Source organism: Centroberyx gerrardi, chromosome 9 (assembly GCF_048128805.1).
Source record: "Centroberyx gerrardi isolate f3 chromosome 9, fCenGer3.hap1.cur.20231027, whole genome shotgun sequence".
NCBI classification, from domain to species: Eukaryota; Metazoa; Chordata; class Actinopteri; order Beryciformes; family Berycidae; genus Centroberyx; species Centroberyx gerrardi.
Window position 1 is genome coordinate 21,126,717 of NC_136005.1, and position 27,491 is coordinate 21,154,207.

A 27,491-nucleotide genomic window follows, 5' to 3' on the forward strand; every position below is an offset into this window, starting at 1 on the left:
TTAGGGTTCAGCTCTGGTGGTGAATTACGACCGGAGCCACAACTTGGTCGGCATGCCAGTATTTCTCATGGAGCCTGAGAGGCATGGCAATTACAATTATAGCAAATAATTGAAGCTAAATGAAGATGGATGGGGTCAGCAGCTAGTGCGGCCGGGTCGCATTGTGGGCTGATTCACATTGCTGACATGTATTTCGGAGCGTAGCGAGCTAATAGCTGGCATACAGCAGGTGAACGGGGCAACCCAGAGAACACCCAGCAGGCACCGCTACAAAAGCAGCGCACAAATCCCCCTCACGCTAGGAAAATGGATCTCGTAAGCGGTGGATGTGAAAATAGACAGGAACGGGAAATGGATAACATGTTAATCATTTTTAGTCCGGTCGCTGTGAGCTGTATGAAATACAATAGCCCAGGTTTTTCTCCATAATCTGTGCCGACTCGGCCATAATCTCTTTATAACTCGGAGTAATGCCCAGTAAAACGAACAAGGGACGAGTCTTGGAGTCTCTCCTCCGTGAGTAAATATACAACAACCTGGGAGCCGCAGTTCTCATATCTGACCCATCTGAACACACTAACACTCTAACACAGGACCATCTGTGGATCTGTGGATCTTCTATCCAGTGTGTGTGTGTGTGCAGGGGGTGGGGGTCCAGTTCCCCCTAAAACCAATGATGGTCTCCACATCAAGCTCATCACAGAAGATTACCATACACTTTCTAACCACACCATCCTTAATCAGTCACTGTGCTGAGATGCACCATGGGCTTATCAAGCACATTTCGTACATTTCTAAAAATGCAGCAAACAAGACGCACACATGCGCACGCACAGAAACACACACACGCACACAGCGAACTAGACCTGAACCCAGCTCAATGTCTGTTTAAACTAAACGTTCCAAGTTAATGCGAACAAATATCCACAGAGCTGCTCCGAGGTTTCCTCATATCCTGCCCTGGCCCACACACACACAACATGGACACACACACACACACACACACACAACATGGACATACACACACACACACACACACACACACTATTCCCCACCCCCAAAAAGGGGCCCCTTGGCTACTGTAATAGAGCTTGTAGACCGTTAAACCGTTCCTGTAGCAGTCCTGATAGCCAGTGAAATCCCTCACTCAACAATGGCCTTTGTTTTCGCGCCGTTTCCAGGATGTATTATTAAAAACGCTGTCTAGGGCGCAGAGAAGGGCTCGTTTGTCAAAATCGATATTTCTGTCGCACTAAAATATCACAGCTTTCCCCTGCTGACTAGTCCCTAGCAAAACACAGGGTGTACCTCGGCACGACTTTGCCAAGGGCTGCACAACTGCTCGGTAAAACAGTCCAAACGCTGTCTGAATAACTTGCCAGTGTGTTTGGTAAACGCTGCCAGCGTGTTTCTCCGACAGTGACCCACTGTGTTTAATATGCTTCTGCCTGCCAAGGGTCACTTTCCATTTGGCTCCACTGTATTCAGACTCAAACCAAGAAAGACACGGGGAGAGTGAGAGAGAGAGACAGACAGACAGAGCGGCCGACCAGGCATCTGCTGCTGTTTAAGCAGGGAACACCCTTCCTCGGTGACAAATAGACAAACGCACCCACCTCACACTTTTCCCCTAATCAATAATTCAACAGTGACCTCATATGAATATAAACAAGTTTTAAAATTTAATAGGCACAACCCTGTCCAGCGCAGCCAAACAGATGTAAAGGATCCAAAAAGTTGGACTCAAAATATTCAAATCCTATTATAAATCTTACACTGCTAATTCAAACTAAGATGTGGGAATGAAACACCCCAGGATGTCAGTAGCATGACACTGACTGCTCTAAGTGTTTACAAAAGCTAATTCTCATGTCAAACAACACAGCTCCTGTCTGTCTGTCCGCCTGTGCGAGCTAATTCTTCTCCGCCTGCCCATCTTTTTGTCTCTCTGTACATCTGTCTGTCTCCCACTGGCGCTGTCGGCCGTTGTCGGGTTCAGCAGCGGGTCAGCAGTTTGTTAACTGTCCGCCGGGGTTTGATTTTCGATCCGCTCAGACATCAGACTGTGGTCGGAGAAACGGAGAGAGAGAATGCGGCCTGCGGTCGGAGAACGTCAGGACACGCGACGAGAACGTCAGGAGAAAACCTTGGACTGGAAACTACTCATTTTCAGCTTCGCGGAGAACGAGACAATACCAGCTGAGGCAGAGGGGGGGAGAGAGAGAGAGAGAGAGAGAGAGAGGGAGAGAGAGGAAACAGACAGAGAGACTGACAGAGGTGGAGAGTGATAGATAGCTTTCCATACATAGCCCATCCATTTTCCAGAGACTATATACAGGCATTGCAACGGATGTGACTTGGTTTCAACTTGATGTGTGCTTGATTTATTGAGCTGGACAAAACTGGATACATCATATCCAAGATAAAACAAATTAAGCTCGCCTCAAGTTTTTTTTGTTTTTTTTTCTTTTTCCGGATTCAAACTGTGTTTAATTACTAAAGTGCTACATCTCTGGACCTGAACTGACAGAAAACTCTTCCCTCTTCTACAGCCATGCTTCATTTCCAACTTCTAGCAACTGAAGTGGCCTGAACTGAATGAACGCAGACCTCCAACAGTAGCACCACCCACCCTATTCTACTGCTTTTGCCAAATGGAGCCGTAGGGGGCAAAACCTACAGAGGCTAAAGGGTGTGTTTGTGTTTGTGTGTGTGTCTGTCTGAGATATGAATAATGTATGAGTGGCAGGCCTGATTGATGTGGGGTGTTGGGTTTCGGGCCAGCCAGCAGAGGGGCTGTGTGTCCGTGCCCAAACCCCAACACACTGCACACCCTACTTCAAAGGGTGTGGTCTGGACTCGCTCATACACAAACACAAACTCTCTCTCTCTCTCTCTCTCACACACACACACACACACACAAACTCACTTGCTCATTCAATCACTCTCAGACGCACACTTTCGCTTTTACACACACATGCACACACACACTCATGCAAGAACTCACACACAGATACAGACACACATAAGCGCATACTCCGTCTTTCTACACAAACGCACACACACACACACACACACACACGGCCTGGACTTCCTGTGCTCCCAAACAGGAACACACAGGGTTCTGTGTGCTGGTCGGTGGCTCTGGGAGTTGGGCGGAGGGAGGCCTGGCTTCCACACCTGTGTTTGCAGCAGTAATTAGGGGCGCATACTATTTTGGGGTGGCAAGCATGCGCGCGCGCGCACACACACACACACACACACACTCCCAAGAACACAGAGTAGCTCTCAGTGAGCGGGGCGTACACGCAGGCCGGTGTTTGCTGTGCAGCAGCTTGTGTTTTCTCTGGGTAGAGAGTGTGAATGCCAGTGGAAAGCTCTAAATGGCCTGTAAATAAAAAGAGTAATATTTCCAGTTCCAGGTCATTAGAGAGCTCATCATGGTCTGGCCATGCAGGCCTTTATGACAGGACGGGCGGCAGACCTCATGGATATTGGCTTGGCTAGGAGGCCACACAGTCAAAAACTTTGTCACACATCACCCCCCCCTGTCTCTCATCTTTACTATCACTCTACACTCTACACATTTATCTTAAAAAAAAATGATGCCTTGGGGTAAATTAACTCAGGCCATCATTGCCTGAAGTCATGATTTGGTTTTACTGTTGATTTTATGTCTTCTTTTAGATGTCTTCCTTATATTTAACGTTTTTTATTATGTTCTCTTATCCTTTTTTGTGTTATTTTATTCTGTCTTACTGCTGTATTTTGTACTTGCTTGTGAAGCACTTTGCAACACTGTTAAGAAAGGTGCTATACAAATAAAGTTTATTATTAGTAATATTATTATTATTCAAATGCTGGTGAATTTTGGTTGCGACTGTAAAGCTAATGTACTCTGCCAGCCTCTTAAGCATATAATCACACACCTCTCACAGGTCCTGTTCTATTCTAGAATTCAAACCGGTTGGTAAAGTAAGCCCGGAGGCTGGTGTATTTTTGAATCCACGCAGCCACGTGGCCAGCAGATGAGAGCGCATGTTGCCCACCTCAAGCGGACGGCATGTCACATCAGTCTGCAGTTCAACATCTCAAGGAATAAAACAAGCATGACAGGCCGTGACAGTCACCAATCTGCGAGGTCTATACTTTGAGGTCGTGCTGGTTTGGAGAGCAATGAAGCAATCTATTGCACTGTGAAAACGTAAGATTTGCGAGGACGAGGAGTAAACACAGGCAGAGTAAAACGTGCTTATTCATTCTCTTTCCTTCTCGCTCCCTCGCAAACTCGTAAACACACGCGCACAGTAATTATGTCTCATTAGAGCGCGCGGTTCTTTCATGTAGCTGGTGAACATGGCCACCGTCTCTCCCCTCTGGCCCACAGACATAAACAAACACTTCAGCTGGCCTGCCCCCTGGAGCCATGGAGCCTCCGCGCTACAATGGAGCTAGGGATTCCCCTTCACGACGGCGCATTCCCCCAAACCTTCCCCCGCCACAGCGCCACCCACATCTTTTTCTCTTAACTCCGACTCTCGGTCCGTCTCACGCCTTCTTGCTGTGCGCTACAAACATAGACATATGAAAAACGGTGAGAAAGAAAGAGTGGAGGACTAGAGAAAGAGTGAGACAGAAGTCAGCGAGCTGCCTGCCTGCTGCGGGTCGGTAATGATATAATGAGAGGACTCCAGCGTTTAGTGGGCGGCTCTTTTTATAGCAACTGTCAAGACAAATGTGCAATCATTCACTGTGATTGAGTGAGTGTGTGTTTGCATGTGTCTGCGCTTGTGTACATGTGTGTGTGCATGTATGTGAGTTTGTGTGTGTGTGTGTGTGTGTGTGTGTGTGTGTGCAGCTACGTGCATATCTGTGACGGGAAGCTGACTAAGGGATTGTGAGGTGGGCGAGAGAGATGTAGAAAGCGAGGGAAAAGCGGGAGGGGGGGGGGGAATGGAACGAAAGAACGCGACTAGAGGAAAAAAAAAACGGGAAAGGCAAACAGAGAGGTGTCACGGCGAAGCCCAGGCTGGTACTGAGAGGAGTGATGGGGTCGGAGAGAGGTGATGGTCAGGTCAAGCTGAGGTCAAAGAAGGTGCAAAACCAGTAACTCTGGGGCAAGTTTAGAATGAAAACAAACCGCCGCTATCACTACAGGTCACAGACAGGGCCTCCCCTCAGGTTACACACACACACACACACACACACACACACACAAGCACACACACACACACACACACCACACAGTCTCATATTGCTGGGCCCACTTAATTAAAAAAGAGATCCCTGGCACTCCCTTAGAAAGTCCCACCTTCTAAAAGCAAATACACAGCTCTCTATCCCTGCTCTCTCTGTGCTGTTTTAATAAGGATAGAGTTCAATACGAGCGGGGTCCAGTGAAAGACTCATTGTAGTGGAGAGAGAGGCTCTGAATGCCATGTCAGTTCTCTCCTCATCCATCAGACCAACACCTCGGCACAGCATTTCCTCACCAATTATGCGCAGGTCTTTACAAAGGTGGAGGACCTGTGTGTATGTGAGTGTTTGTGTGTGTGTGTGCGGGTGTGCTTTTGTGCATATAAAAATCTATGTTCATTTATTTGCAGCAATTAAAGAAATGCATTTGTGTGTGTATGCATGTCGGTATGTACATGCAAATTAATACCAGTACTGTATTATCTATTATGTTGACCCCACTCCTCAAATTGCCTGACTTCCATATTGTAAGCATGTGTGTTTGCGCACGTGCATGCCTGCATGTTTGCGAGTACGTCAGTGTGTGTGTGTGTGAGCGTGTGTGCCGGTTTGAGGACGTATGCCCGGTTTAATATCATAAGCCTGTGTGAGCGTGGATCCACTATAAGTAATACAAAACAGACAACATGAGGAAGCCATTTGGCGTTCTCCGATGAGGGAAGACAGGCTTTCAGTGCTGTGACCCAACAAATGTTTCCATTCCATTAAAGCCATCAGGCCTGTTTGAAGTGGACTGGTTGGGACGCTGTCTCTGCCACGCTCAATAGACTACAGGCAGCTCTCAGCGGGCCTGGCGGGAAAACACAGCTTGGGTCTGTACCCGAAAACCGTCTGTGTACCTGGGGTTGTGTTCAGCTCGGAAAAAACAAACACAGACAGATTATTGTTAAGGCATTTCTGTTTATTAGGTTGCACTCAACGGAGAGTGACAGGGAAGATTGGAAAGAAAGACAATGCTCATGAGTTGCATATGAAACCAAGATGTAATGAGTACATGATATGCACTATTTAGCCTGCGAAGCCGTCGCAACGTCCAATGCAAATTGGATTATTTAAATGTTTTGGACCCATACTTGAATTTAAAAAGTCCAGAAACAGATAGACACACACATACTACAAACACACAAACACAAACGCGCGTGCACACACAAACGTACAAACACAAACATAACGTGAAATCACTCACAGCAACATTTTTAGTTGAGTTATTTAAATTCATACAGACATTTCATACAGACATTTATACCGACGCCCTCATGCAAACATGCAAACACACACACACACACACACACACACACACACACACACAACGCGTGCGCACAGAGAGCAGAGTATCAAGGGGGCAAGTCAGTCAGACAAAAATGTAATCAAAAGAGCGCGCCAGATGAATGTGATATGAGAGGAGGCCTGGGAGAGAGAGAGAGAGAGAGAGAGAGAGAGAGAGAGAGAGAGAGAAAGATAGGGAGAGAGACAGAGAGAGAGGGAGAGAGAGAGAGAGAGAGCTGAGAATGAGACTGGGCTCTTGTGATATTTGGCTTGAGTTTGACACTCTCCAGTCTGGAGAGAGAATCTTCCCACGAGCCACTTGACTGTCTGAGAGACACAGAGACACAGAGAGCAAGCGAGGGAGTGTGAAAGAGAGCGAGGGAGCGAGAGAGCGAGAGAGGAGGTCACACACATTCCAGTCCCAAAGAGTTGGCCAGACTCCTCAGACAATTAAAGCAAGATGACCCCCTCCCACCATGCCCCTACTCCATCAGTCCTGTCTCTTGGACCAAAAATCGCACTTCACACACACTCCCTAACTCACTCTGATACTCCCTCAATTGTCACTACATCAGTCTCAGCCTTTCTGTAAAAGAATATGCAAAAACACGCACAAGCACAAACATGAGCACGCACACACACACATACACACACACACACAGTCCAAGGAGGGATTACTGCATTAGGGTGCCTGTCACACTTGTGCTTCCCAATCAGGGAGTGTCTCAGCTTCACAGGCCAGCTGTGGGACCCTAGCCCACTCCTTACTGTTGCTCTTTCTCTCTCTCTCTCTCTCTCTCACATACCCCTACTCATCACCCCCAACTGACACACCCGCCCCCCTGCCCCGACCCGTTAAACACACAGTAGGGGACTGAGCCTCCACCATCACCCCCTTTGGAGACGTCGACCCGTCCGTTTCCCCAGTTCCTTTACCCCATCCTGCCCTCTCTCCTCCTACTTGCTCCTCCGTCCAGGTGGGAGGTAACTCTCCACTGCTGCCTGTGTGGGGTCTCACCCCACACACAAACCCGCCACCCACCAGACCCCTCGAAACACCAACATCAAACACCGGCTTAGCTGGAGAACGGCACAGACCTGAGGTTGCGCTGAAAATGGATTCTCTGGCCGTCACTCCTGGCTTTCAGTCAAGACTAAGATCGGGGGCGCGAGATACACAAGAAAGTGTTTCTGAAACACAACATGCACATTAAAGGTGCTACCTGTTGCATTTTAACATCAATAAATCATCACCACATACATTTTGAGACAATATAATTACTGTAAACAAAGGAGAGCATTGCTGAGAAGATTGTCAGTCTCTACCAGCCTCTATACTGCAATTTTATATTGTGAGAAATCTACTATATTGCTTTACGGCACAAAATGTACAAAATAATTACAAGTAATACACAACTTCATTTCAGTTCCTCTATTCTAACTGCATAGTATCAACTTCATGTTAACTTTTATTGGCTCTTATCCTCCTTCTAGCTTTTCCAATCAAACGCACACAAAGTTTATGGCATTTGTCATTGGAGAGTTGCATTGCATGAAGCAGACTGGAGTTTGGGTTTTCCTTTTATCTGTGTGTACATATAATGTTTATGTGTCTTTTCTATATGTCAGTTTGTCTACCTGTCTGTCTATGTGTGTGTGTGTGTGTGTGTGTCTTCTTCGTATGGGACTCGGGGGGCGCAAAATATCCTGCTAGGTCGATATGAAAGCTGAGGATTCCGGTTACACAAGGCAGCGAGGAGAAGGGAGAGAAAAACAGAGCGGGAGAAAAAGAAGGATAGCATCTGCTTTCATCCTCAACCCAGCAGGGGAGAGCTTAGGCCTGTCAGTCTGAGAGAGACAGCCAGCTGCCGGAGCACACACACACGCGCACACAGACACACACACACACACACACACACACACACATCTCCATGCCACAAACCTGAAAAAATATTGAATATTCTGGAGTACCATTAAAGCTCAGTGGTAGTATGATCATGTCTCATTATTTTTACTATCACAAAGACAAGCCAGATTCCTAATATACAGGCTACACAAACAGAAGCATCTATTCTCCAAAGCCACACAGGGAAAGGCTCACGCTGCCAACTGGTCTGCACAGATCCAAAAAGTTATTTCCAACATAAAAAGACTTTCATAGCCGGACCAGTCTACTCTGCAAAAACAAAACAAAAAACCACAGACCCAGACCCACACCTGTGGACCAGGGAATCACCATATCAAGACCTAGACAGACCTCCAGCTAGCTGGTTGGTTCTATACCAGTGCCAGTCAGGCCTAGTCTACTCCTACAGGCAAGCTGAAAATATCCTTTGGCATGCATATATGTGTAATTCATCTGTTGTTAAAAAAAACATTTTTTCAATTTACTCCACAACTGACTTACAGAACTACAAAATTGTCTATTTTGTTTTGATCATTATCATGATTTAGAAACTAAAACTATTGCTCTCATAATCAAAGCTGCACTCAAGTGCAAAAAAGAAAAAAGAGTTTAACTTAAGAGTTTAACAAAAAAACATACGCATATCTGCAGCCTCTAGACTTATTCCAATATTTCATCATGTAAATTACACCGCAACAGGAAAATAAAAATCATCACTTGGTGTCGAAGTGAATCATTCTCTGTGCTTATGCCTGCAGCAGGGGATCATTAGTTTTGTTTCATTTTGGAGGGTCATAAGTTGAAAAAGTTGAGGACCGCTGACTGATAAGACCAGGCACTTTATCAGATAATGCAATAAAAACGAATTCAACCAGGGCCTGAAAGAAGCTATGGAGCCAGGATTCAGGAGATCCCACATTGCATACAATATTGTGGGCTTCAACAAAAGGAGAGAACCTGATGGCTTAAAGACACTAAATTCATGTCTCCATGACCCCACTGGGGTGTCTAAACCCCCAGGGTGAGAAGAACTGGACTCTAACACAGGAGGACTTCCAGTTTCCATCAACCCTGCTATCATTCTATTCTACTCTACTCGCTTTGTCTGCTGCCCTTTCTGTCACCCAGTCAGTGGCGAGCAACTAATAACCTATGACACCCAATCACACGTTATCAGATTCCCAGCCAATTACAGCTCAACTCCCACTCTGTCAGCCAATCACCCTGAGCTGTACTGCCAACTACTGACAGGGGGAAGGAGGGAGGGAGAAGAAAAGGACAGAATAGGAAGAGAGAGAAAGAGGCTGAGAGAATCCAGCATAAGAGAGAGCAAGAGAGAGAGAGAATGATTTTAACATGGTTATGGTTTGTGAGCACAACCCTGAATCTCACTCCAGAAATGAGGACACTTCTAGGGTCAGGTTTCTGTCTGTAAAGCTCCATAGAGCTCCAGACAATCTGGGGCACACGCACGCACACACACTCACACAGACACACAGACACACACACACACACGGCGTAACCAAACTATTGCCCCTGCATTGCCACAATGGCTGGGGTGAAATAGCTCACTAGGGGGAGTAACCCTAGAATCTCTACTGCTGTCCATCTGCCTGTCAGACTATCTATCCTTCTCCATTTTATCATCCATCGGCTCTGCGTTATCTAGACTCCTATATCTTTAATATTTAGCCGGCTGACACCCTATGAGCGTCTTCTTCTGTCCCTTTGATACCATTCCATAGCAAATATTCGTCCCATATTTTATGATTTTGGCCATTCCAGGTGGAAGGATCCTGCAAGAGAGGGGGAGGGGGCAGGAGTGCTTCCTTGGAAATCCAATTTGGCTCAGCACTCTCTCACCCACTAACTTATTATTCTTATCGTCAAATCACACATCCCACACCTCTTCCCGCTGTGTTTATCCAAGTGCAACTCTCTTTTTCCAACCTATATGTCACACGCTTATTTCAACAATAGTCAGACTAGGTTTAAATGCAAATCTTCAGCCCACGTGTGTGACTCGCATGACTTGCACTCCGTTGTTCTCGACCACTCACTCCCTCCATTTCTCTGTCATGTGCATCCAAGCAGTGCAACATACAAAATGAGTCTATCCGATTATTTAAAAATATCTAGATCTTATTTATCTCATTACTAGAATATAGGCAAAATCACAGGACAGATGGGAGACCTCCCTTACAGCCAAGTGCAACTGTAAGGAAAGTCTCTAGTCAGGGCAAGGCTCCAACCAACACACATTAGCAGCTCTTGGCCCCACAGCCTAATTAAACTCTTCACAGATTAGGGATCAGATAGCTTATCATAAGTCAACTAAAAGGTATAAAATGCTTTTGTTATGTTTTAGTTACGCTCTATAAATGTACATGCTGCTGAAATAAGCGATATATGTTTGTAGAGTATGTGTGTGTGTGTGTGTGTGTGTGCGTGTGTGTGTGAGTGAGGAGAGATTCAGTGAGGTTTTATTGCTCTGAGCCATAGGGGGCAGACCCCAGTTTATTGAGGGCACGGGTTGAGTTTCACCTGCAATTAACGCCCCAAAACCCTCCCTCCACACACACACACACACACACACACACCCTAACATGGTGTGCACGCACACAGCTGCTGTCGTTTATTCTCCCTGCTTGTGTGGGATGACAAGTCAACATGACAGTAGCTGCTGTCCCAATCTCTCCCACTATTCAATCTACACACTGCCTAACACACACACACACACACGCACGCTACCCAAGAGATGAAATGACATCATGCACTTTTGGCATGATTATGCCAGGGTGTGTTATGGGCAGCAGGGGTTGGGGGGGTGGGGCAGTTAAGTGTGGCCAGGAGGTTCTGGGGATGAAACCCAACGCTCCCTCTCCTCTCCCCTATTAGCTCCCATATTAGCTCTTTACCACTCCAGCTGTGTTTATTAAAACCTTACAGTGGAGGCAAAGGTATTTACTGAGCTCCCTGAATCCCTGCTATAAAGAGCCAGGCACGCACACTCTGCACACACACACACACACACACACACACACACACACACAGAGTTAGCTGTACTGCATTCAGTCTTCACCTACTGCTAAGTGTAGCTATGGCACAGCGCCCTCTAGGACATGGCACAGTAAACTAGTGGCTAGAGACACCGCCCTGTAATTAAAATGTCACAGGCTTGATCCCTATGACAGCCAGTATGTCAATCAACAGCTACAACCCTTGTCCTTTGTGCTTTGGTGGCTTAGAGAGACCGTCCCGTAACTGACATGCCATGGGTCCGATCTCCACAGCCAAACATCCCGTGTGTCCATCAACAGCCTCACGTCCCATCGAAGACACTGAAGCCCTTCCTTACTGTAAGTCGCTCTGGATAAGAGCATCGGCTAAATGTCCAAAATGTCAACGTGAATATATGGCTTACTGTACCCGGTCTCCACAAACGCGCTCCAAATGTCACCTCCCACGCCAACATCATGTGATGAATGGCTCACTGCTCTCATCAATCATCTGTGATTGGGCCTGATCTGCGCTGTGATTGGCTAATTAGCCTCATCTGTAACCATTACTGCACAGAGAGGCAGCTGCGGCAGAAAAAAAAAAAGGATAAGAAAAATAAAGGAGGTGAAAAACGACACCGTCGGAGCTGTCCTGTCACCTCGCTGCCTCCACACAATGCCAGGAATTAGACAGCTACTGCCACACAGGGGCAACCACACACATTCTCCCTCTCTCTCACACACACACACACACACACACACTCACACCCACTCACGTGCACAGACACCTGAAGAGCGCAAGGAAACACCTACCAAAGAGCCGAATTTCACAGGTAATTATATTTTGAAAATAAATATGAGAGCGGGACGAGAGCGGGGAGGGGGGGCTGTCGGGACTGTGTGTGAGGTGAGCTGTTGCAGCGGGTCAGCCACATCTCATCTGGCAACAGTTTCCCACTCCAACTCGCTACGGCAGCAAGAACAGCAGCGCCAGCTCCAGTCAGAGGAAAAATAAGAGCCAGTTATTAGATGTCAGAGGGAAATATCTGGTAACTGGGTGGTAACTGCTCACCAAGTAAGGGCCGGACAAGAGGGCGCAGCGGTCTGGTCTAGTCACACAGCTTTCCAGAACAACAAAACACCAAACAGCAGTAAACACCGAGAGGAGGGAGGGACATGTAAATGCACACACACACACACACACAGAAAAAGACAGAGGGAGAGAGGAAACAGAAAACGGACAAAGAGGCAGACAGAGAAACATTCTAAGCAGTCAGCGAGAGCCGGATGGAGCCCAAGGGGAGAGAGAGGGCCAAACCACCAGGCCTACTTCTGCTCCTACTCCCTCCCAGCCAGCCAGCCCGGACTCTTCTACGCACAGGAAATGGCTCTCTGCAGCCAGGAGGGGTGGAGGGTGGAGGGGGGCCAGGGGGCAGCGGCCCTCCAAACAGCTGTACCCACCGTGGGCCAACTCAGGGTGGGGGCACTGGCCCTCCTGGGCAGGGTGAGAGAAGCAGGAGGAAGGAGGAGGAGGGGAGGAGGAGGAGAGTCCTCGGTAAAGATGGCTGACTCCAACATCTTTATCTGCTCAGATACGCCTGGCTGAGCCTTTGGTGAGCGAGTGCCGGTGGTTTCCTATTCTCCTCGATGTGCTCGGATTTAGAAATGTGCACTGTATCACCAAATCCCAGAAAACCACACTTTAAAAAAAGGCCGGCCAAATGCTTCAAATAGCGTAACAAAACAACTCTTAACCCTTTTAACTAAATGAGATCAGCCATGAAGAGGATTACAACTGATCATCTCCAAATTATTTTATCCCCCGATTTTAGAGTAAAGCGTTCGGCTCCCAGCATCCATCCCATAATGCCATAATAAAGGGCTCCATTGAGAGTGGCTGGGCAGCTCCGGTCTGGCCTGGTCCAGACACCCGATACCCGGCTGAGACGACGCCCAGCCAGCCACACGCCTTCAGACGTCGTTAGAGCAGACACACAGCACGCCCCTCCTGCCACCCGCAATCCATCCACAGCCAATTACAAGCAATTTCCCTGTCCTGGGTGGGGAGAGGGGGAGGGAGAGGGAGAGAGAGAGAGAGAGAGAGAGAGAGAGACAGAGAGAGGGAGGAAAAAGCAGTTGTCAGCCTAAAGCGGACACACATGGTTCTGTTTACAAATTGCCAGTTGTTTGGCTTTGCCATGGTAACACACTGCTGACGCTGGCTGAATGAAAAATTCACAGAGAGAGAGAGAGAGAGAGACAGAGAGAGAGAGAGAGAGAGAGAGAGAGAGGAGAGAGAGAGAGAGAGAGAGAGAGAGAGAGGGAGAGAGAGAGAGAGGGAGAGAGAGAGAGAGGGAGAGAGAGAGCGTCGTGGTGATGCCTTTGATGGTCTGCAGGGTGGGGTAAACTTTCGCAGGAGAGATGGTTCATTTATGCATAATGTACAAACGTCCCACAAACATGCGTCTGTTTCCCCTCCTCCTCTCATCTTCCCCCCTTCCTCCACCTCAGTTCCCCTCAGCACCTCGGCTTCTGTTTGACTTCCCGAAATCCGCCTTTCCGAAACTAGAGACGCGCGGCGAGGAGGTGCCTGATTCACCAGGCCTGGAATGTCGGCTCTTCCCACAGGAAACCTGGAGCGTCTCAAGGCAGGGTGCCCTGGACAGGCGCACGCACGCACACACACACACACACACAGATGCAGTGGCTAGAGTTGCTGGGCAAGCCTAGGCACACACAAATGCACAGAGTCGCACAGACAGACACACATACACACACTAGACAAGATGAAGGAACCTACTGTATTCAATTTGACCCAATAACCAGCATTTGACTCATATGAGTACCATTCTTGTGTTGCGTATTTTTTATTCCTGTACAACACAACATTATAAACCAAGCTTTATTTTGTCAGGTGAGACATATAGTCACACAAACGCATTCTTCTCTATTTTTTTTTTTATAACAGTGACCTTTTATGTGTCCGTGTTACCAACCCCAACTCCGGATGGAAAGCCAGACTCACTGCCACTGGACAAACAGCCTAGACAGGAATCAAAGAAAGCGGTATTATTCTCTGCGGTTCAAATCGGATGTGACTGATCGACAGTCGGCCCATATCAGGCGATGACTGACGCATCGGCTGACGCCAGCGCCCCACCTTACCAGCGTGAGCCGGCCCGCTACCACCCCACTCTGACGCAGTGACCCCACACTGTGATCTCCAGTTAAACTGAGTCCCCCCCACCTCGGTAACCTCCTCACCCCCGCTCCCATCTCAAAGAGCACCCCCCCACCAACATCACCTCCTAGTAATAACAGGGACCACCGTGAGGAGTCTGCTGTCAGACATGGCAACCCGCCGAGCCTTTCATCTCCACAGCCAGACACACACACACACACACACACACACACACACGTGTTTTAGCCTTAACCTATCACACACTTTGACGCGCACACAGGAATGTGCACGACATACATGCGTGGGCACACACACACACACACACTCACACACACAAACACTGGGCTCTGTCTGCTCCTGGACATGGCGACCCACTGTTCGTTTCATCTCCCCAGTCCTTTCTCTGCTTGCTGCTGGCACCATTACGTTAACACAAACACCGTATTTCTGTCATCGTCCCCGGCACCCGGCATTCCCTTAATATCTCTCTTTCTTCTGCGGGCGTTCGGGGAATGGGGGTGGGGGTCTGGAGGGATCTGGGACATGGGTGAGTTGTGGGAAACCAGAGTGCAGTCTGTGGCCTCACAGCATGCGGCCCTCTCCCTCTCCTCTCGCTCCCGCTCCCCTTCTCTATCTCTGTTTCTCTTTTGGCAGCGAATCATAGGAGGCTTCATGCAGATCGCATATTGCGGCCTCAAATGATCTGGGAAAACATGCCCCCACAATGCTGTGTGCACATCTGAACCCTGTTCAACTCTGAAGCCGTGCGCACAGAGTATGCGTGTATTTCACTCAACGTGCCTTTGTATGTGCGTGTCTCAGGGCATGTGTGTGGTTATGTGTGTGTGTGTGTGTGTGTGTGTGTGTGCCTTACCTCCACGTAGTCCTTGGCGTGGCCCCAGTCTCTCTTGGAGTCCAGGTTGCCCAGGCTGAAGCTCTCCAGTTGGCCCAGGTGAATCTTCGCCACAGAACGGCTGATCTTTCGAGTCACAAAGTTTGAACCTAAAACACATACAGTACATTTAAATGCTTTGTTTGCATCCACTGAATTAAATTATGATTTACATGGGACATAAATATCACAGTTCAACTTGATCCAACACACATAAACAGACATGTACGCACACACACATGCAGGGAGTGGGTATAGTGAGGTCAAGGCCCTAGCCTACCAAACCCCCTCCACTGCCTTCCAACTCCCCTCTTTTGCTCCAAGTCCTGCCTTGCCAATGCAAAAAAAGAAAGCCCAAAAGCCACCAAGAGTCAAAGCAATTCGTTACCACCTCACGTTACAGCCGCTAGATCCTTTTAGAATCCCTCTCTCTCATCTCGCCTCTCATTTTCCCCTTTAATTCACTGTTTCGGTGTCAATTCTGGGCTGGGTGCCAATCCAAATCTCAGAGCATCAGTCTATCAACACCAAAAAACCAGGGAACTTCCAAAGAAAAATGCCTGCAGACAACTAAACAGCTCCAGCGAAATCATGGGGACCACCCCGGCTCCGCTGGTGAGGTGTCCAGTCCAGAAGCACCACATCGAGGGCCGGGCCTGCCAGATCGCCCAGCGGTGCTTCTCATTCTGAGCCGACACACGTGGCGATATTATCTGCGGGAAAACAAATGAGCTCCTAATGACTATTTCTGTGCCGCTAGCAGGGCGAGTAGAGGTTTGGGTGTTTGGCGGGACACCGAGGGCCGGTGTCATGTTCTCTGTTCCCGCTGTGGGGGGAAAGACGACGTGGAGAGCCTGCGACTAAACGCTCCGACCCTCCAACCAAAACACAGCATTATACAGATGGATATCAACACTAAATATTAGGGTGTCATGTCTAATAACGCAGCGATCTTAGTTGAAACAGCTTATTAGAGCTTGAGGGTTTTAACTCTGGCTAGGCTGCGCTTTGTTACATTTGGAAACCAAAATGGCAGATAGGGATATGTGAAAATAAAATAAAATTGTCATTTCAAAGGAAAGCTTATGGCCATCAAAGAGTAGGCTATTATTAGCCCACACAACATGGCTATATAAATCTCCCATAACCCTGTGTGACCCTCTTAGAACTAGAGTTTCTACAGGCCGCTCATCAAGCTCGAGCTGAATGTTGCCTTTTTCTCTGCATCTATCCTGGCCATAATAGCGCGGGTCTGTCTCGACACTGTATCACTGTGCCCTGACATGGAGCAGAGCCTCAATTTAGACACAGGAAAATCCCATGAACCCAATCATGCGAACGCACCAAATTTGTAGTAATTATTTCATATAAAAGCGACAGCCCTGGGCAGGCTGAGTAAAAACAGACCAGAGAAAGTTAGACACGCTTATTTGAGAAAATACAGCATGTCGTGTGTTGGTTGTGGGTCACAAGGCCCCATGTCAACGCTGCTTTGTTGCCATGTTTGGTTGACTTTTAATAAAGTTTAAATGAGACTCCATGCAGTCTTCAGATTGGCTCTGTATTGCCATAGCTAAACATTACAATAAAATTTAAAATGAAAGGCTATTTAGTCTAATCACCAAGGCTATCTATTATTCACAATTCTGAATCAATATCTTTGACACCTTTATTAGGAAATAGCGTATGTCTACGAAGCATAGATAAATTGTCGTTGGAAACCCCCTCCGATGTCAGACCAGTCCTGTCTTTGCATGATCATTTCATCTGGCCCCGGGGCCTCTCTCTAACCTGGCAGGTCATCTGTTCTGGCAAGTACCATCAGCTCTGCTAACTGTAGTCAAATGTTAACCAGCAATTATTCATCTGCCGCAAACACATCTGTGATTGTCAGCTTTTCTCTCGGCCATATCAGCTAGACAGGCTCTTATCACATCACAGGGATTGGAGTCATTTATCATACCTGTCTCTCCGTATCCCACTGCACAGGCACAAAGATGGACAGATGCACAAGTATGAGCTCATACACACACACACACACACATACACACCCACACCCACACTTACACACCTACGCACACACACAAACATTCCCCTCTCGTTTATGAGGACCTGGTGGGGCCAGGCAGCGTAACAGGACCCCAGATTGGTAACTACAGTAAATGGGATGGCAGGGGTCCGATTTGATCCAACATCCAAGGCAAACTCAGGTTTGCAGGTTAAACACAGGTTGTCAAAACTCCACAGAGCAGAGCAGGGCTGGCTCTTATAGGGGGCGCAGGGATACAGTGCAGCACAGTACCCCCAATCAGCAATAAAGTCCATTATTTCCCCCAGGCACACCTGTAGTCCCCCTAGTAAAGCTCACACCTCTGTTTGGAGTGGCTCTACTCCCTGCTTGCTCTAATTGGTGTGGTGTGGACCAGAGCGTAGGCCTAATGGACTGGCCCGCCTGGCCGTGCACAAAGCCTGCTCTGTTACTGGCCCGGGTGTTAATGTGTTTCCTTTACTGGCAGCAGCACCGCAGGACAGCCAGGGGGAGGGGGTGGGGGAGCGGGAGGGGAGGGGGGCTAACGGGAGGTTTAGAGCCCAAACGGGGCAGCGGTGGCCGTTTAACCTCGCCCGCGGCCCCGCGGAAAGTCCAATAAAACCACGGGCCGTGAAAACCGAGCAGACAGCAAAACCCGTGCCAGAAACTGACACTCACTCTCTTTCTCTCTCTCTCTCCTCTCACTCATTCTCACTCAACCGTTTCTTTTCTCTTTTTTTTTTTTTCTTTTTCCCATTCCATTTCATTTTGTTGGCCAGAGGAGGGACAGGAAAAACGTAACACACGGGCTGCGTTGGCACAGCTGGGCCTAAGGATGGGGGAGAAGGAGGCGGAGGGCGAAGGTGAGGGGAAATCTGGGGAGATGTGTCCCATCCAGAGCCAGTCCACTGGGCCTGGTCAGGAGAGAGGCATGTGGACCCAGACAGGATGGGAGGGGGGTGGGGGGTGGGAGGGGGGTTGTCAGCTGGGGGCTCAGGCCTGGAAGAGTCAGGGAAGGGACTGTGGGTTTAGGGGATTTTGGCTTGGCTGGGCCGGGTTACTCCTCATTTTCTGGGCTGCTGTTAGTACCACACTGCTAAAGGAAGGTGACTTATGAAGTCTGTCTTCAAACTGCGTGACGGCCCAGCCTTACACACTCAGACCTCAAGATGTCTCTGACTCACACTCCTATATATTACTCTGTGTGTGTGTGTGTGTGTGTGTGCGTGTGTGTGTGTGTTTGCAATTGGTCAAGATTTAACTGCAGTGTAATTTACTCAAATCACTCTGCTGTAGCATTTATTTTGAAAACATAATGTGTGGTGATGGCTCAGTCAAATAGTGCACTGGTTCTGGAAATATTGCTTAACCGAATGGATTCAAGTCTTGGCTCATACTACCCCACGTCTCACCTTTCTCTACACTTCTAGCCTCTCTTTTGCACAGGCAGAACCACTACTTGCTTCCACTCTCACTTCTAATCCATCATGTAAAGTTCTCTCACTACGCAAAGATGTTACAAGGCCGTCATTTGCAGAATGTTACTAAGCTCTACCTTTTCAAGTAGAAACTGAAAAAAAATGTGGAATGACTTGGTCACCAACTATGGCATAAACAAATAAAATTCTAAAAACAGCAGTGTGGATGGACCACTCTTCTTAAAACATAAAGAGGTTACTTAGAATGACACAAAAGCTTATTCCAGGTTCGTTCCAAGTATGTGATATGTGAGACATTTTTTTTGTGAACTTGTTTGAACTAGTTCTGAACATGGCAAAAAAAAAAAAAAAATGACACGCTGCAAGAAACAAATAAAAGAAGAAAAAAAAACGAATGTAGCCGAGACTAGATTTTGACTGACACAGGGTTGTCATGGAAACCCTAAAGTTTCCTCAACAGAGGGGTTACACACCTGTTTTGGAATTCACCCAGAACTGCAAATCCCATAATCCTATTCTGTCTTTGACCAAGGGCCCAGGGGGTGAAAGGCTTTGCGGTAGATTCTGAGTGAAAAACGCGCCCTTCGTTTTCCACCTCTACTCCCGCACATGTCGGGATTTAGGCCGACCCTGTAGCCCCACTCACCTCAAATCGAAAGCATGCTCGGCTAATACGTGAAATAAATTTGATGCTCTTTACTATCCCGGCAACTTCAGCTGCTTCTTCCTCGCACTCTAGTTATCTGTACTGAGTTATGACTGAAATACCTGACTTGTAGGAACATTGAGTGATTCTGCAGCAGGGCTGATGAATCTTCCCCGGGTCGGGAGTTGGCCAAATTCCACCCAGGCCAAAGACCTGTCAGTATCTGCCATCACCGGCGTTGCACAATTCACATTCTGACTGATTTCTGGAGCCTCGGCGAAGAGAGAATACTTGCATTACATCCAAGAGAGGTCATGCGCTCAGCTCCGCCAACACAGCGTCTATTCACACCTGACAGACTGCTGCCCTCACTCTGGGCTGACTCAACTGACAGGGAGGGTGCAGAGAGAAAGAAATGTGATGCGTGGAGCGGTGGGACGGGGTTGGAGGGGTGCGAGAGACAGATTGAGAGAGAAAGAGAGACAGAGTCACTCCTTTTTAATCAGGTGTGATGCAACAAAATGGATGGATGGCATAGGGTTTTGCGGATGTGTGAAGAAAGAAAGGGAGGGTGTGGAGAAAGAGAAGGTGAACACTGGGGAGTAGATGATACTCTTGAGCTCCAACACTGACAGCATGACAGAAAAGAGAGCGAAGGGGAGAAAGTGTTTGACCCTGAGATCAAACCCACAAAAAAAGACGTTCAAAGACTGTGATTCTATCGTGAATCATCCCCGCAGATAGACTCCAATCCAGCTGCCATTCAGCACTAGAAAACCTGCCAGCCACTGCGTGGTCTGTCTGTCCCCCCCGTCAGGGTCTGGCGGAGGTTGAGGGAGACGACGGGGTGCCTTCACCTCTCGGTGTAATTAGCGCCGCTAAAAGCATTCGCTCAGTCAACTGGATTCTTAGTTGCTATGGCAATCCGGGAAAACAAACACAGATGTGGAGGCGGCGACAGCGATGAGTGAAGGTGAAACCTCAACGACACCTCAGCCGTGGAGCCCCACCTCTGAAGCCGCGGCGGGGGCGAGGTGGGGGCGAGGCGGAGGGAGGCGCCTTCGGGTTCACGTGACGCAAGGTGGAGGGAGAAGGCGGGGGCTGAGGAGAGAGGAGGAATCTATCGTCAGCTCTCCTCCGAGGTGTCAGACGCCGCTCTTCACCTGGCCACAGTTCACCTGATGTTTAGGCTGCTCTCACTCAGCCCTCTCTCACCAAAGCTGACAGAATGAGAGAGCGAAAAAAAAAAAAACGTGCTCGCTCCGCGCCGAGTTCCGTCTTACGAGCCCGCGGATCCCCTTGTTCCCCCCCTGTCTGAGCCATTCCCGTTCACAGATATCCTTTGAAAATAACCTCTCAAATATGAGGAAAACATATCCTCTTACAAATCTATAATGCCATCTGACCTTTCAGGCGCAACCTCAATGAAAGCAGAAAGATGAAACTGAGGCATGTACATGGCGAGAGGCTGTGTGTGTGTGTGTGTGTGTGTGTGTGTGTGTGTGTGTGTGTGTGTGTGTGTGTGTGTGTTTAAACGGGCAGCATTGACTTTGGCAGTGCTATTCTAACTTCCCAATGCTAGCCGGTCTTCTCTCCTAACATAACAGTATATTATTCTATACTGCCAAGCGTGAACCACAGAGCTCTCGGGGCGGAGAGATGGACGGGACTTCCCCAAATAAACCAGGGGATTAACCTACAACTACAGAGCTGGATGGTCAGTAGTAGGAATGGTGGAACGCACGCACACACACACACACACACATAGCATAGTAGTGCACTGATTTACTGTAGAGCCTTAGATCAACACAATGCTAATACCTATAAATTAAACTCGGGTATTGTCTCCTTTTATCAAAATGAGATTTTTCGGAGCTTGAGGTACTGTATGTTTGTTGAATATGATGAACAAATAAATATATGGATTGGTTATTTGGACAGGTTTCAGGACTGATCACTCTTTCCAAGCAACTGTGGGGTAACGCAGTGTCTCATATGTCACGGCAATATGGACTCCATTTAGCGCCCCTGCTAAAGCTAATCCCCCCCCTCCCCCCTTCAGCATCAGTGCGAGGGCTGTTTGTTATGGCTAACAGCTAAGCTAACCAGCGCAGAGCTAGCCGCGGTGTGAACCAGCCGGCAGATGCGGGCTTCTGTTTGCTTTGCTTCACGCTGGATTTCCACCGGGTTATTTTTCCTCCTCGGCTGTCCGATTCCGACCTTTTGCTGCAGAACAATAGGAATCGGCTGTTTATTGGTGGAACGCTTAGGTGTTTACGAGAGCGGTAAGAAAACCCGGGAGAACATTCCTGCCGGGATTAAGTCATCCTGGGAGCCGAGAGAGAGAGACAGAGCTCCTTGTTGGCTCCGACAGCGGAGGGACGGGAAGGCAGAGAGGGAAACCGGCGGTAAGCCCCGCTCCGCTCCACTCCTCCCTCTCCGAGCCCTTCCCAGCAGCCACCAGACCCTCCTATGTACATAACACACCAGACCACGCCACGCCGCACTATGGCACGCATTGGCTAGACTGGTGGGTCACTTAGGGAGAGACCATGAGAACGAGACTCAATACGTTTCTCGTTAAGGGGGAAAAAAAATAATCCCTCAGAAAGGCCAACAGCTATTTGTTTCTCAAACAGACACACGTAGCCACTGGCACTCTGGGAAAATGACATCACAGCCTTTCCTGTGTGTGGGAGTGGGGGCGGGGGAGTGGTGATGTCATGGCCACTGAAACTGACATCATTGACTTCCTCCCCCATTAGTGACTAATTACCCAGAGGTACAAGGAGGGAGGGAGAGAGGGAGGGGCAGCACACAGGTAATGAATAACTCTTTATCTTTCTCAGCCACAAGTGCACTGACACACACAGTGACAGTATTCCAAAATGCTGGATGTAGACGTGGCTGGGAACAGAAAACAGTTGAATGTTCCTCTGCTTTTCCCACCGGCTTTTAAGTGGGGATCCTCTTTTTATTTTAGTGGCATCGGTGGTGCTTTGATGTTTCCGCGCTGCCCTTCCCAGAGATCACTGGGAAATCAAACAGTGTGGCCAGGACTGTGACGTCTTTACTTCTGTCGAATACGTTTGAGTTTCTGTAGGTACGGGTCTTTTCTTTGTTTGTTCATCCATGGTGGCTATCGGCGCTCATGATAACTACAGAGTTTTTCTTCTACTTATTCCAAAGAAACCGCTGTTGCTGCTGCTGCTGCTGCTGGAAACGTAAAATATATAATTTCCTGTGAGCCAGAGGATTTTTCCCAGGCAAGACCTGACACCAGGTGTGATTTAGAACAGCAAATGTAAAAGCGATAGAGTAGCAAAACAGACATTTATTTATATGAAAATGTCACAGATTATTACTTTAATATTCTCTCACTGTACAGGAACACATATTGATATCCATGTATCACATGGATATCTCACATTGTTTGATTTACTGTATCTCCTAGCAAAACATGTGCCTCGAGCGTTGTGTGGCTCGCAGCACCAGCCCCTCCCCTCTAAGGCCCTCCTGTGGGTGACGGAGAGGACGGCCAAACGCCCCCTCAGCGCAGCAGCGGCGGGGTCACAGCAGGCCCCGGGGGCCTGGGTAAACACTGGCCAGCCCGGCCAACACAAGCGCCACCCTGGGTTGTGCAAGGCAGCCATGGGACATCTGGCCACATCACAGCACAGCGTTCCTGCTTTATGAGCAACAACAGCCGTAACTCTGAGAATAGAAGTGGCAAAAGCAAACCCAACGGCCCGCTGCAGAAACGCTGACTGAGGAGAAAGAGCAGGAGAGAAGGAGAACGAGAGGGAGAGGGGAGAGAGAGAGGAAAAGAGAGAGAGAGAGTGTGGGGGGGGTGGGGGTGGAGAAAGACAGAAAAGGAGTCAGAGACAAAGGCAGAGGGAGACAAGAAAGAGCTGACCAAAGGCTGAGGACATGCTATGGGGTGGGCAGTGAGCCTTGCCCTTATAAGGTTATTGTGTGTATGTGTGGAAAAGGATACAAGCCTCTCCGATTTCACAATTTCACAGGGCCAGTGGTTCAACCCGTTAGCTTATCTCCATCAACCCTCCTGTCATCCAACATGTTCTTTCTACCCAACCGTCTCTCTTGCTTCTCTGTAAGCCTGACATCCCCCACTCCGGTCTCCATCGCTACTGGTCTCCGTCCCTGTCTCATATCTCTCTATCATCTCCCTCTACACTGCAAGACACCATGACGACAAACTACAGCCTCGGTCGATGTTGCCCACACCGTTTCTCCTTAGCTGGCTGTAAGCTACACCGGTTCCCACACCTATCTCCGTGGCAACCCATTAGAGTTTACTGGCTGACCCCTGACCTCGGCCGGGGTCGTGGCCAGGGCCTTCATTAGGGGATAAATCATAAACACCTGAGCGGCTGACCTGGGCGCAGCGTTGGGGCTCCAGTCATGTGGTATTAATTTTGGGTCGCGGTGGCGTGTAAATCGGGTTAAACCAGCGCCTGCGACCCTCCGGGCTCAGAGCACATATTAAAAATGTGACCACAACCCACTCACTATGTGTCAGAGTGTGTGTGCATGTGTGTGTGTGTGTGTGTGTGTGTGTGTGTGTACATGTGCACAAATAAGGCTGCATTTGCCTGAACATTATGCTAGTTTCTGTCAAGCAGTTATGAGAAAAACGGCTTCACTGGTGAATGACTATGAATTTATATAGAGCACATAATTGACACCAGCATTTACAGAACCCCAAATTTGTTTACATTCTATTTTATCGCTTTATTGTGGTATTAGCCTGTTACTGTTTTTATTGTTTATTTTTCATACTGCTCTGCTGATACTCTATTTGTCTTTTCCCCTGCTGAATCCTATTACTTTTTATGCTGCAACAAGCTAATTTCCCCACGGGGATCACTCAAGTTTCATCTACCACTATGATTTCATGGCATGGTGTGGAACAGCGAATGCGAGCCGCGGTGAGCGCTCACCTCTCCTAGGGCTCTCGTGGTTGAAGAGGATCCCATTGACAGCAAACATGTTATAGGCCTCTCGGAAGTTCACCACGATCCAGTAGGCGTAGAGCTTAGCAGCACCTGGGAGAGGCGACGGAGACAGACAGCAAGTGACAGAAAGACACACAGACAGGCAGAGCGAGGAAGACAGGCACACTTTAATACCAGCGTTTCCTAGATATAGACAGAAAAAGAGAAGATACAGACCGATAGCGAGACTGTAAAAGAGTACAGTGGCTTCAAAAGATTCAGTACTATAATTATGCTACATGTCATACTTCAGCACAGTGGTACCGCAGCTCATATTTCACCATCGAGAACATTAACCGCAGACTCCTGTTGATTGACCAAAAGCAGGCATGTACTAAAAGTTCTCCCCTCCTTTTCCCTTCCCGCCTCCCTTTCTTCCGCGACGAGGGGAATACCGGAGCGAGCGAAGGGAGGCGCCCGTTGATTAAGCCATGGGTCAGGACGTACACTGGAGGTGAAGGGAGGTCACCATGGCAACCTCCCCTCCACCCCCACACCTCGTCCGACTCTAATTAATAGAGGAGCAGCCCTCCTTACGGTGGTATGTGCCTCCCATCCAGCCTCGGATCGAGTGCTGACAGACAGGGAAAGTGTCAGTGAGGAGAACATTTAGACAACACAGAACATGAAACCTGATCTCACACACACGTGTACAGTGAGTGTGTGTGTGGGGCTGTGTGTGTGTGTGTGTGTGTGTGTGTGTGTTGAAAGTGAGTGCTGAGTGCTGTGGATATAAAGGTGTCTTTGTTAAAGTGAGAGCCACTCCAGTCCTCAGTCAGACGTTTGGCCTGAGGGTGTGTGGAGAGCTCAAACTCTGCCTGAGCACTGAAGCCCCCCTCTATTCACTCACTCACACACACACACACACACACACACACTCACACACACACACACTCTGTCTCTCTCTCACACACACAAACCTTTGAAAAGTATCAAAGTCAAGCCATCTCTGTATGTGTGTTGCATTTGCGTGTGTGTCTGTATCTGGCCATACATGATCCTTTGAAGAATGGTGCAAGGTTAACAAAGTTAAGTAATCTGTGTGTGTGTGTGTGTGTGTGTGTCTCCACATGGATATCTGTGTGCATTACCGTAAGGTGAGCGGGGGTAGAAAGGTGTGGTTTCTTTCTGAGGGATCTCCTGGACTTTGCCGTACAGTTCGCTGGTGGAGGCCTGGTAGAAACGCACACTGTTGGTCAGGCCACACGTCTTTATGGCATCCAACAGACGCAGCGTACCTACACCGTCCACATTAGCTGTGTACTCAGCCAACTCAAAGGAGATCTAGGAGAGAGAGAGAGAGAGAGAGAGAGAGAGAGAGAGAGAGAGAGAGAGTTATTAAAGGGGCCCTATTTGGGGAATTCTGATTTTTGTGTATTTCTATACATATATAATTACCAATATTTAATGTAGACATTGTTAAAATGTGATTTTGTTTAAGTGGTTATATTTATAGTTATTGCATTTTCAAAGTCCTGGACTTGATCTTAATTGGCTCCCCTCACTAAATAATTACTAAAATCCTTCCAATCAGGCAAGTTTGCAGTATTTGAATTCAAAAGCCTCCACTCACCAAGTTTACCTTATTTAAATTCAGGGAGCTGGTATTATCAGCCAATCAGAGCACAGTATTGTGACTGTTCTGCCTGTGAAGACTTAGTCTTCAAATTCATTCAATAAATACCCTTTTAACTACATTTATTTGCAAAGCATAAGAACATTAATCTTATCCTGAGCCACAGTATCAGGATAAGAGTAATCATAAAAATCACAAAATCACTGAATGACATGGAATCTTTAATATAGCAATCGAAGATTATAGAATAACTGTTTTCAGTTACAGGTCATATTCCACACAAAGTAACCAAAATCTCCTCTAAAAGATGACAGGAGGCGACACAGATGCAGAGCGGAGGAGAGAGCAGGGAATGTGTTGCTTCTGGAGTCCATCAGAGCAGATTAGAAAGCTCATACCTCAAACTAAACACTCCAACTCCCATAATGCCTGTTACTACTGGTGAGGGCCAAGAGGGGAGGGAACTTAATGGACACTTGGGGGGAAATTAAGTTTAAATTAGAAATGGATGTGTGCGTGCGTGTGAGTGTGTGTATAAGCTTAAGACGTGTGTGCGTGTGCGTGTGCGAAATTGTGTACTTGCATGGTGTGTGCTTGTGCGTGTGCCAGGTTGGCCTCAGGCTCCAGATCAGGCGTGGCGGTTAAAAGCCACGCTGGTTAGTGGTCACCACACCTGGAGCGTGCGGCAGGAGCCATGTCTGTACGGAGGAAACGCTTTGGCCCTTTAGTGCTTCCACACCAGCGCTATACACAGCCGTGGGATAAAGACCCCTTATTTAAACCTGGGACCCAAGAACACTGGGCCTCTATTCCACTCATAGTCCATGCACACTATACAGAAACACTCGCATGCACACGCGCCCGCGTATACACACAGACACACACACAGTGGGCAGTTTTGATCAGCTTCAATTACACTTCTCTGCACTCCACAGCTCAGCGTAATTACCCCTGACGCTCCGCTCACGCTTTTAATTTGCATTCTGGCATTTTCATTTACATCTTTTCTCCCTCGCTTTCTCGTTCTCACATACGCACGTACACCTAGACATATGCTAACTAGCATTTTCTATAGCACACGTACATTCATACACACACACTTGTTCTCATACACACACGTACCGAGACAGGACGGGTGCTTCACCCCCACTGAGATGTCAGTGGAGGTCGAGTGAAGTAAAGCCCATTGTTGCCCAAACGGCCTCAAGATGCCGCTGCAATTCATTTGTGTTTATGTGCATCTTGAGTCAGACCGTGACCTGTTCAAAACCCTTCAGTCCAGC

At 48.1% G+C, this 27,491-nt stretch overlaps 1 protein-coding gene across 1 annotated transcript in view; it reads right to left on the reverse strand.

The window, feature by feature from the left end:
* Nucleotides 1–27,491, reverse strand: part of gmds (GDP-mannose 4,6-dehydratase) — a 121,638-nt gene that overhangs the window by 54,527 nt on the left and 39,620 nt on the right. The window contains exons 5-7 of the mRNA XM_071918403.2: nt 25,724–25,916; nt 24,579–24,683; nt 15,483–15,610 (exon numbers count right to left, since the gene is read on the reverse strand). Coding sequence (XP_071774504.1) covers nt 15,483–15,610; nt 24,579–24,683; nt 25,724–25,916 — 426 coding nt within the window. The remainder of the gene's footprint in view (nt 1–15,482; nt 15,611–24,578; nt 24,684–25,723; nt 25,917–27,491) is intronic.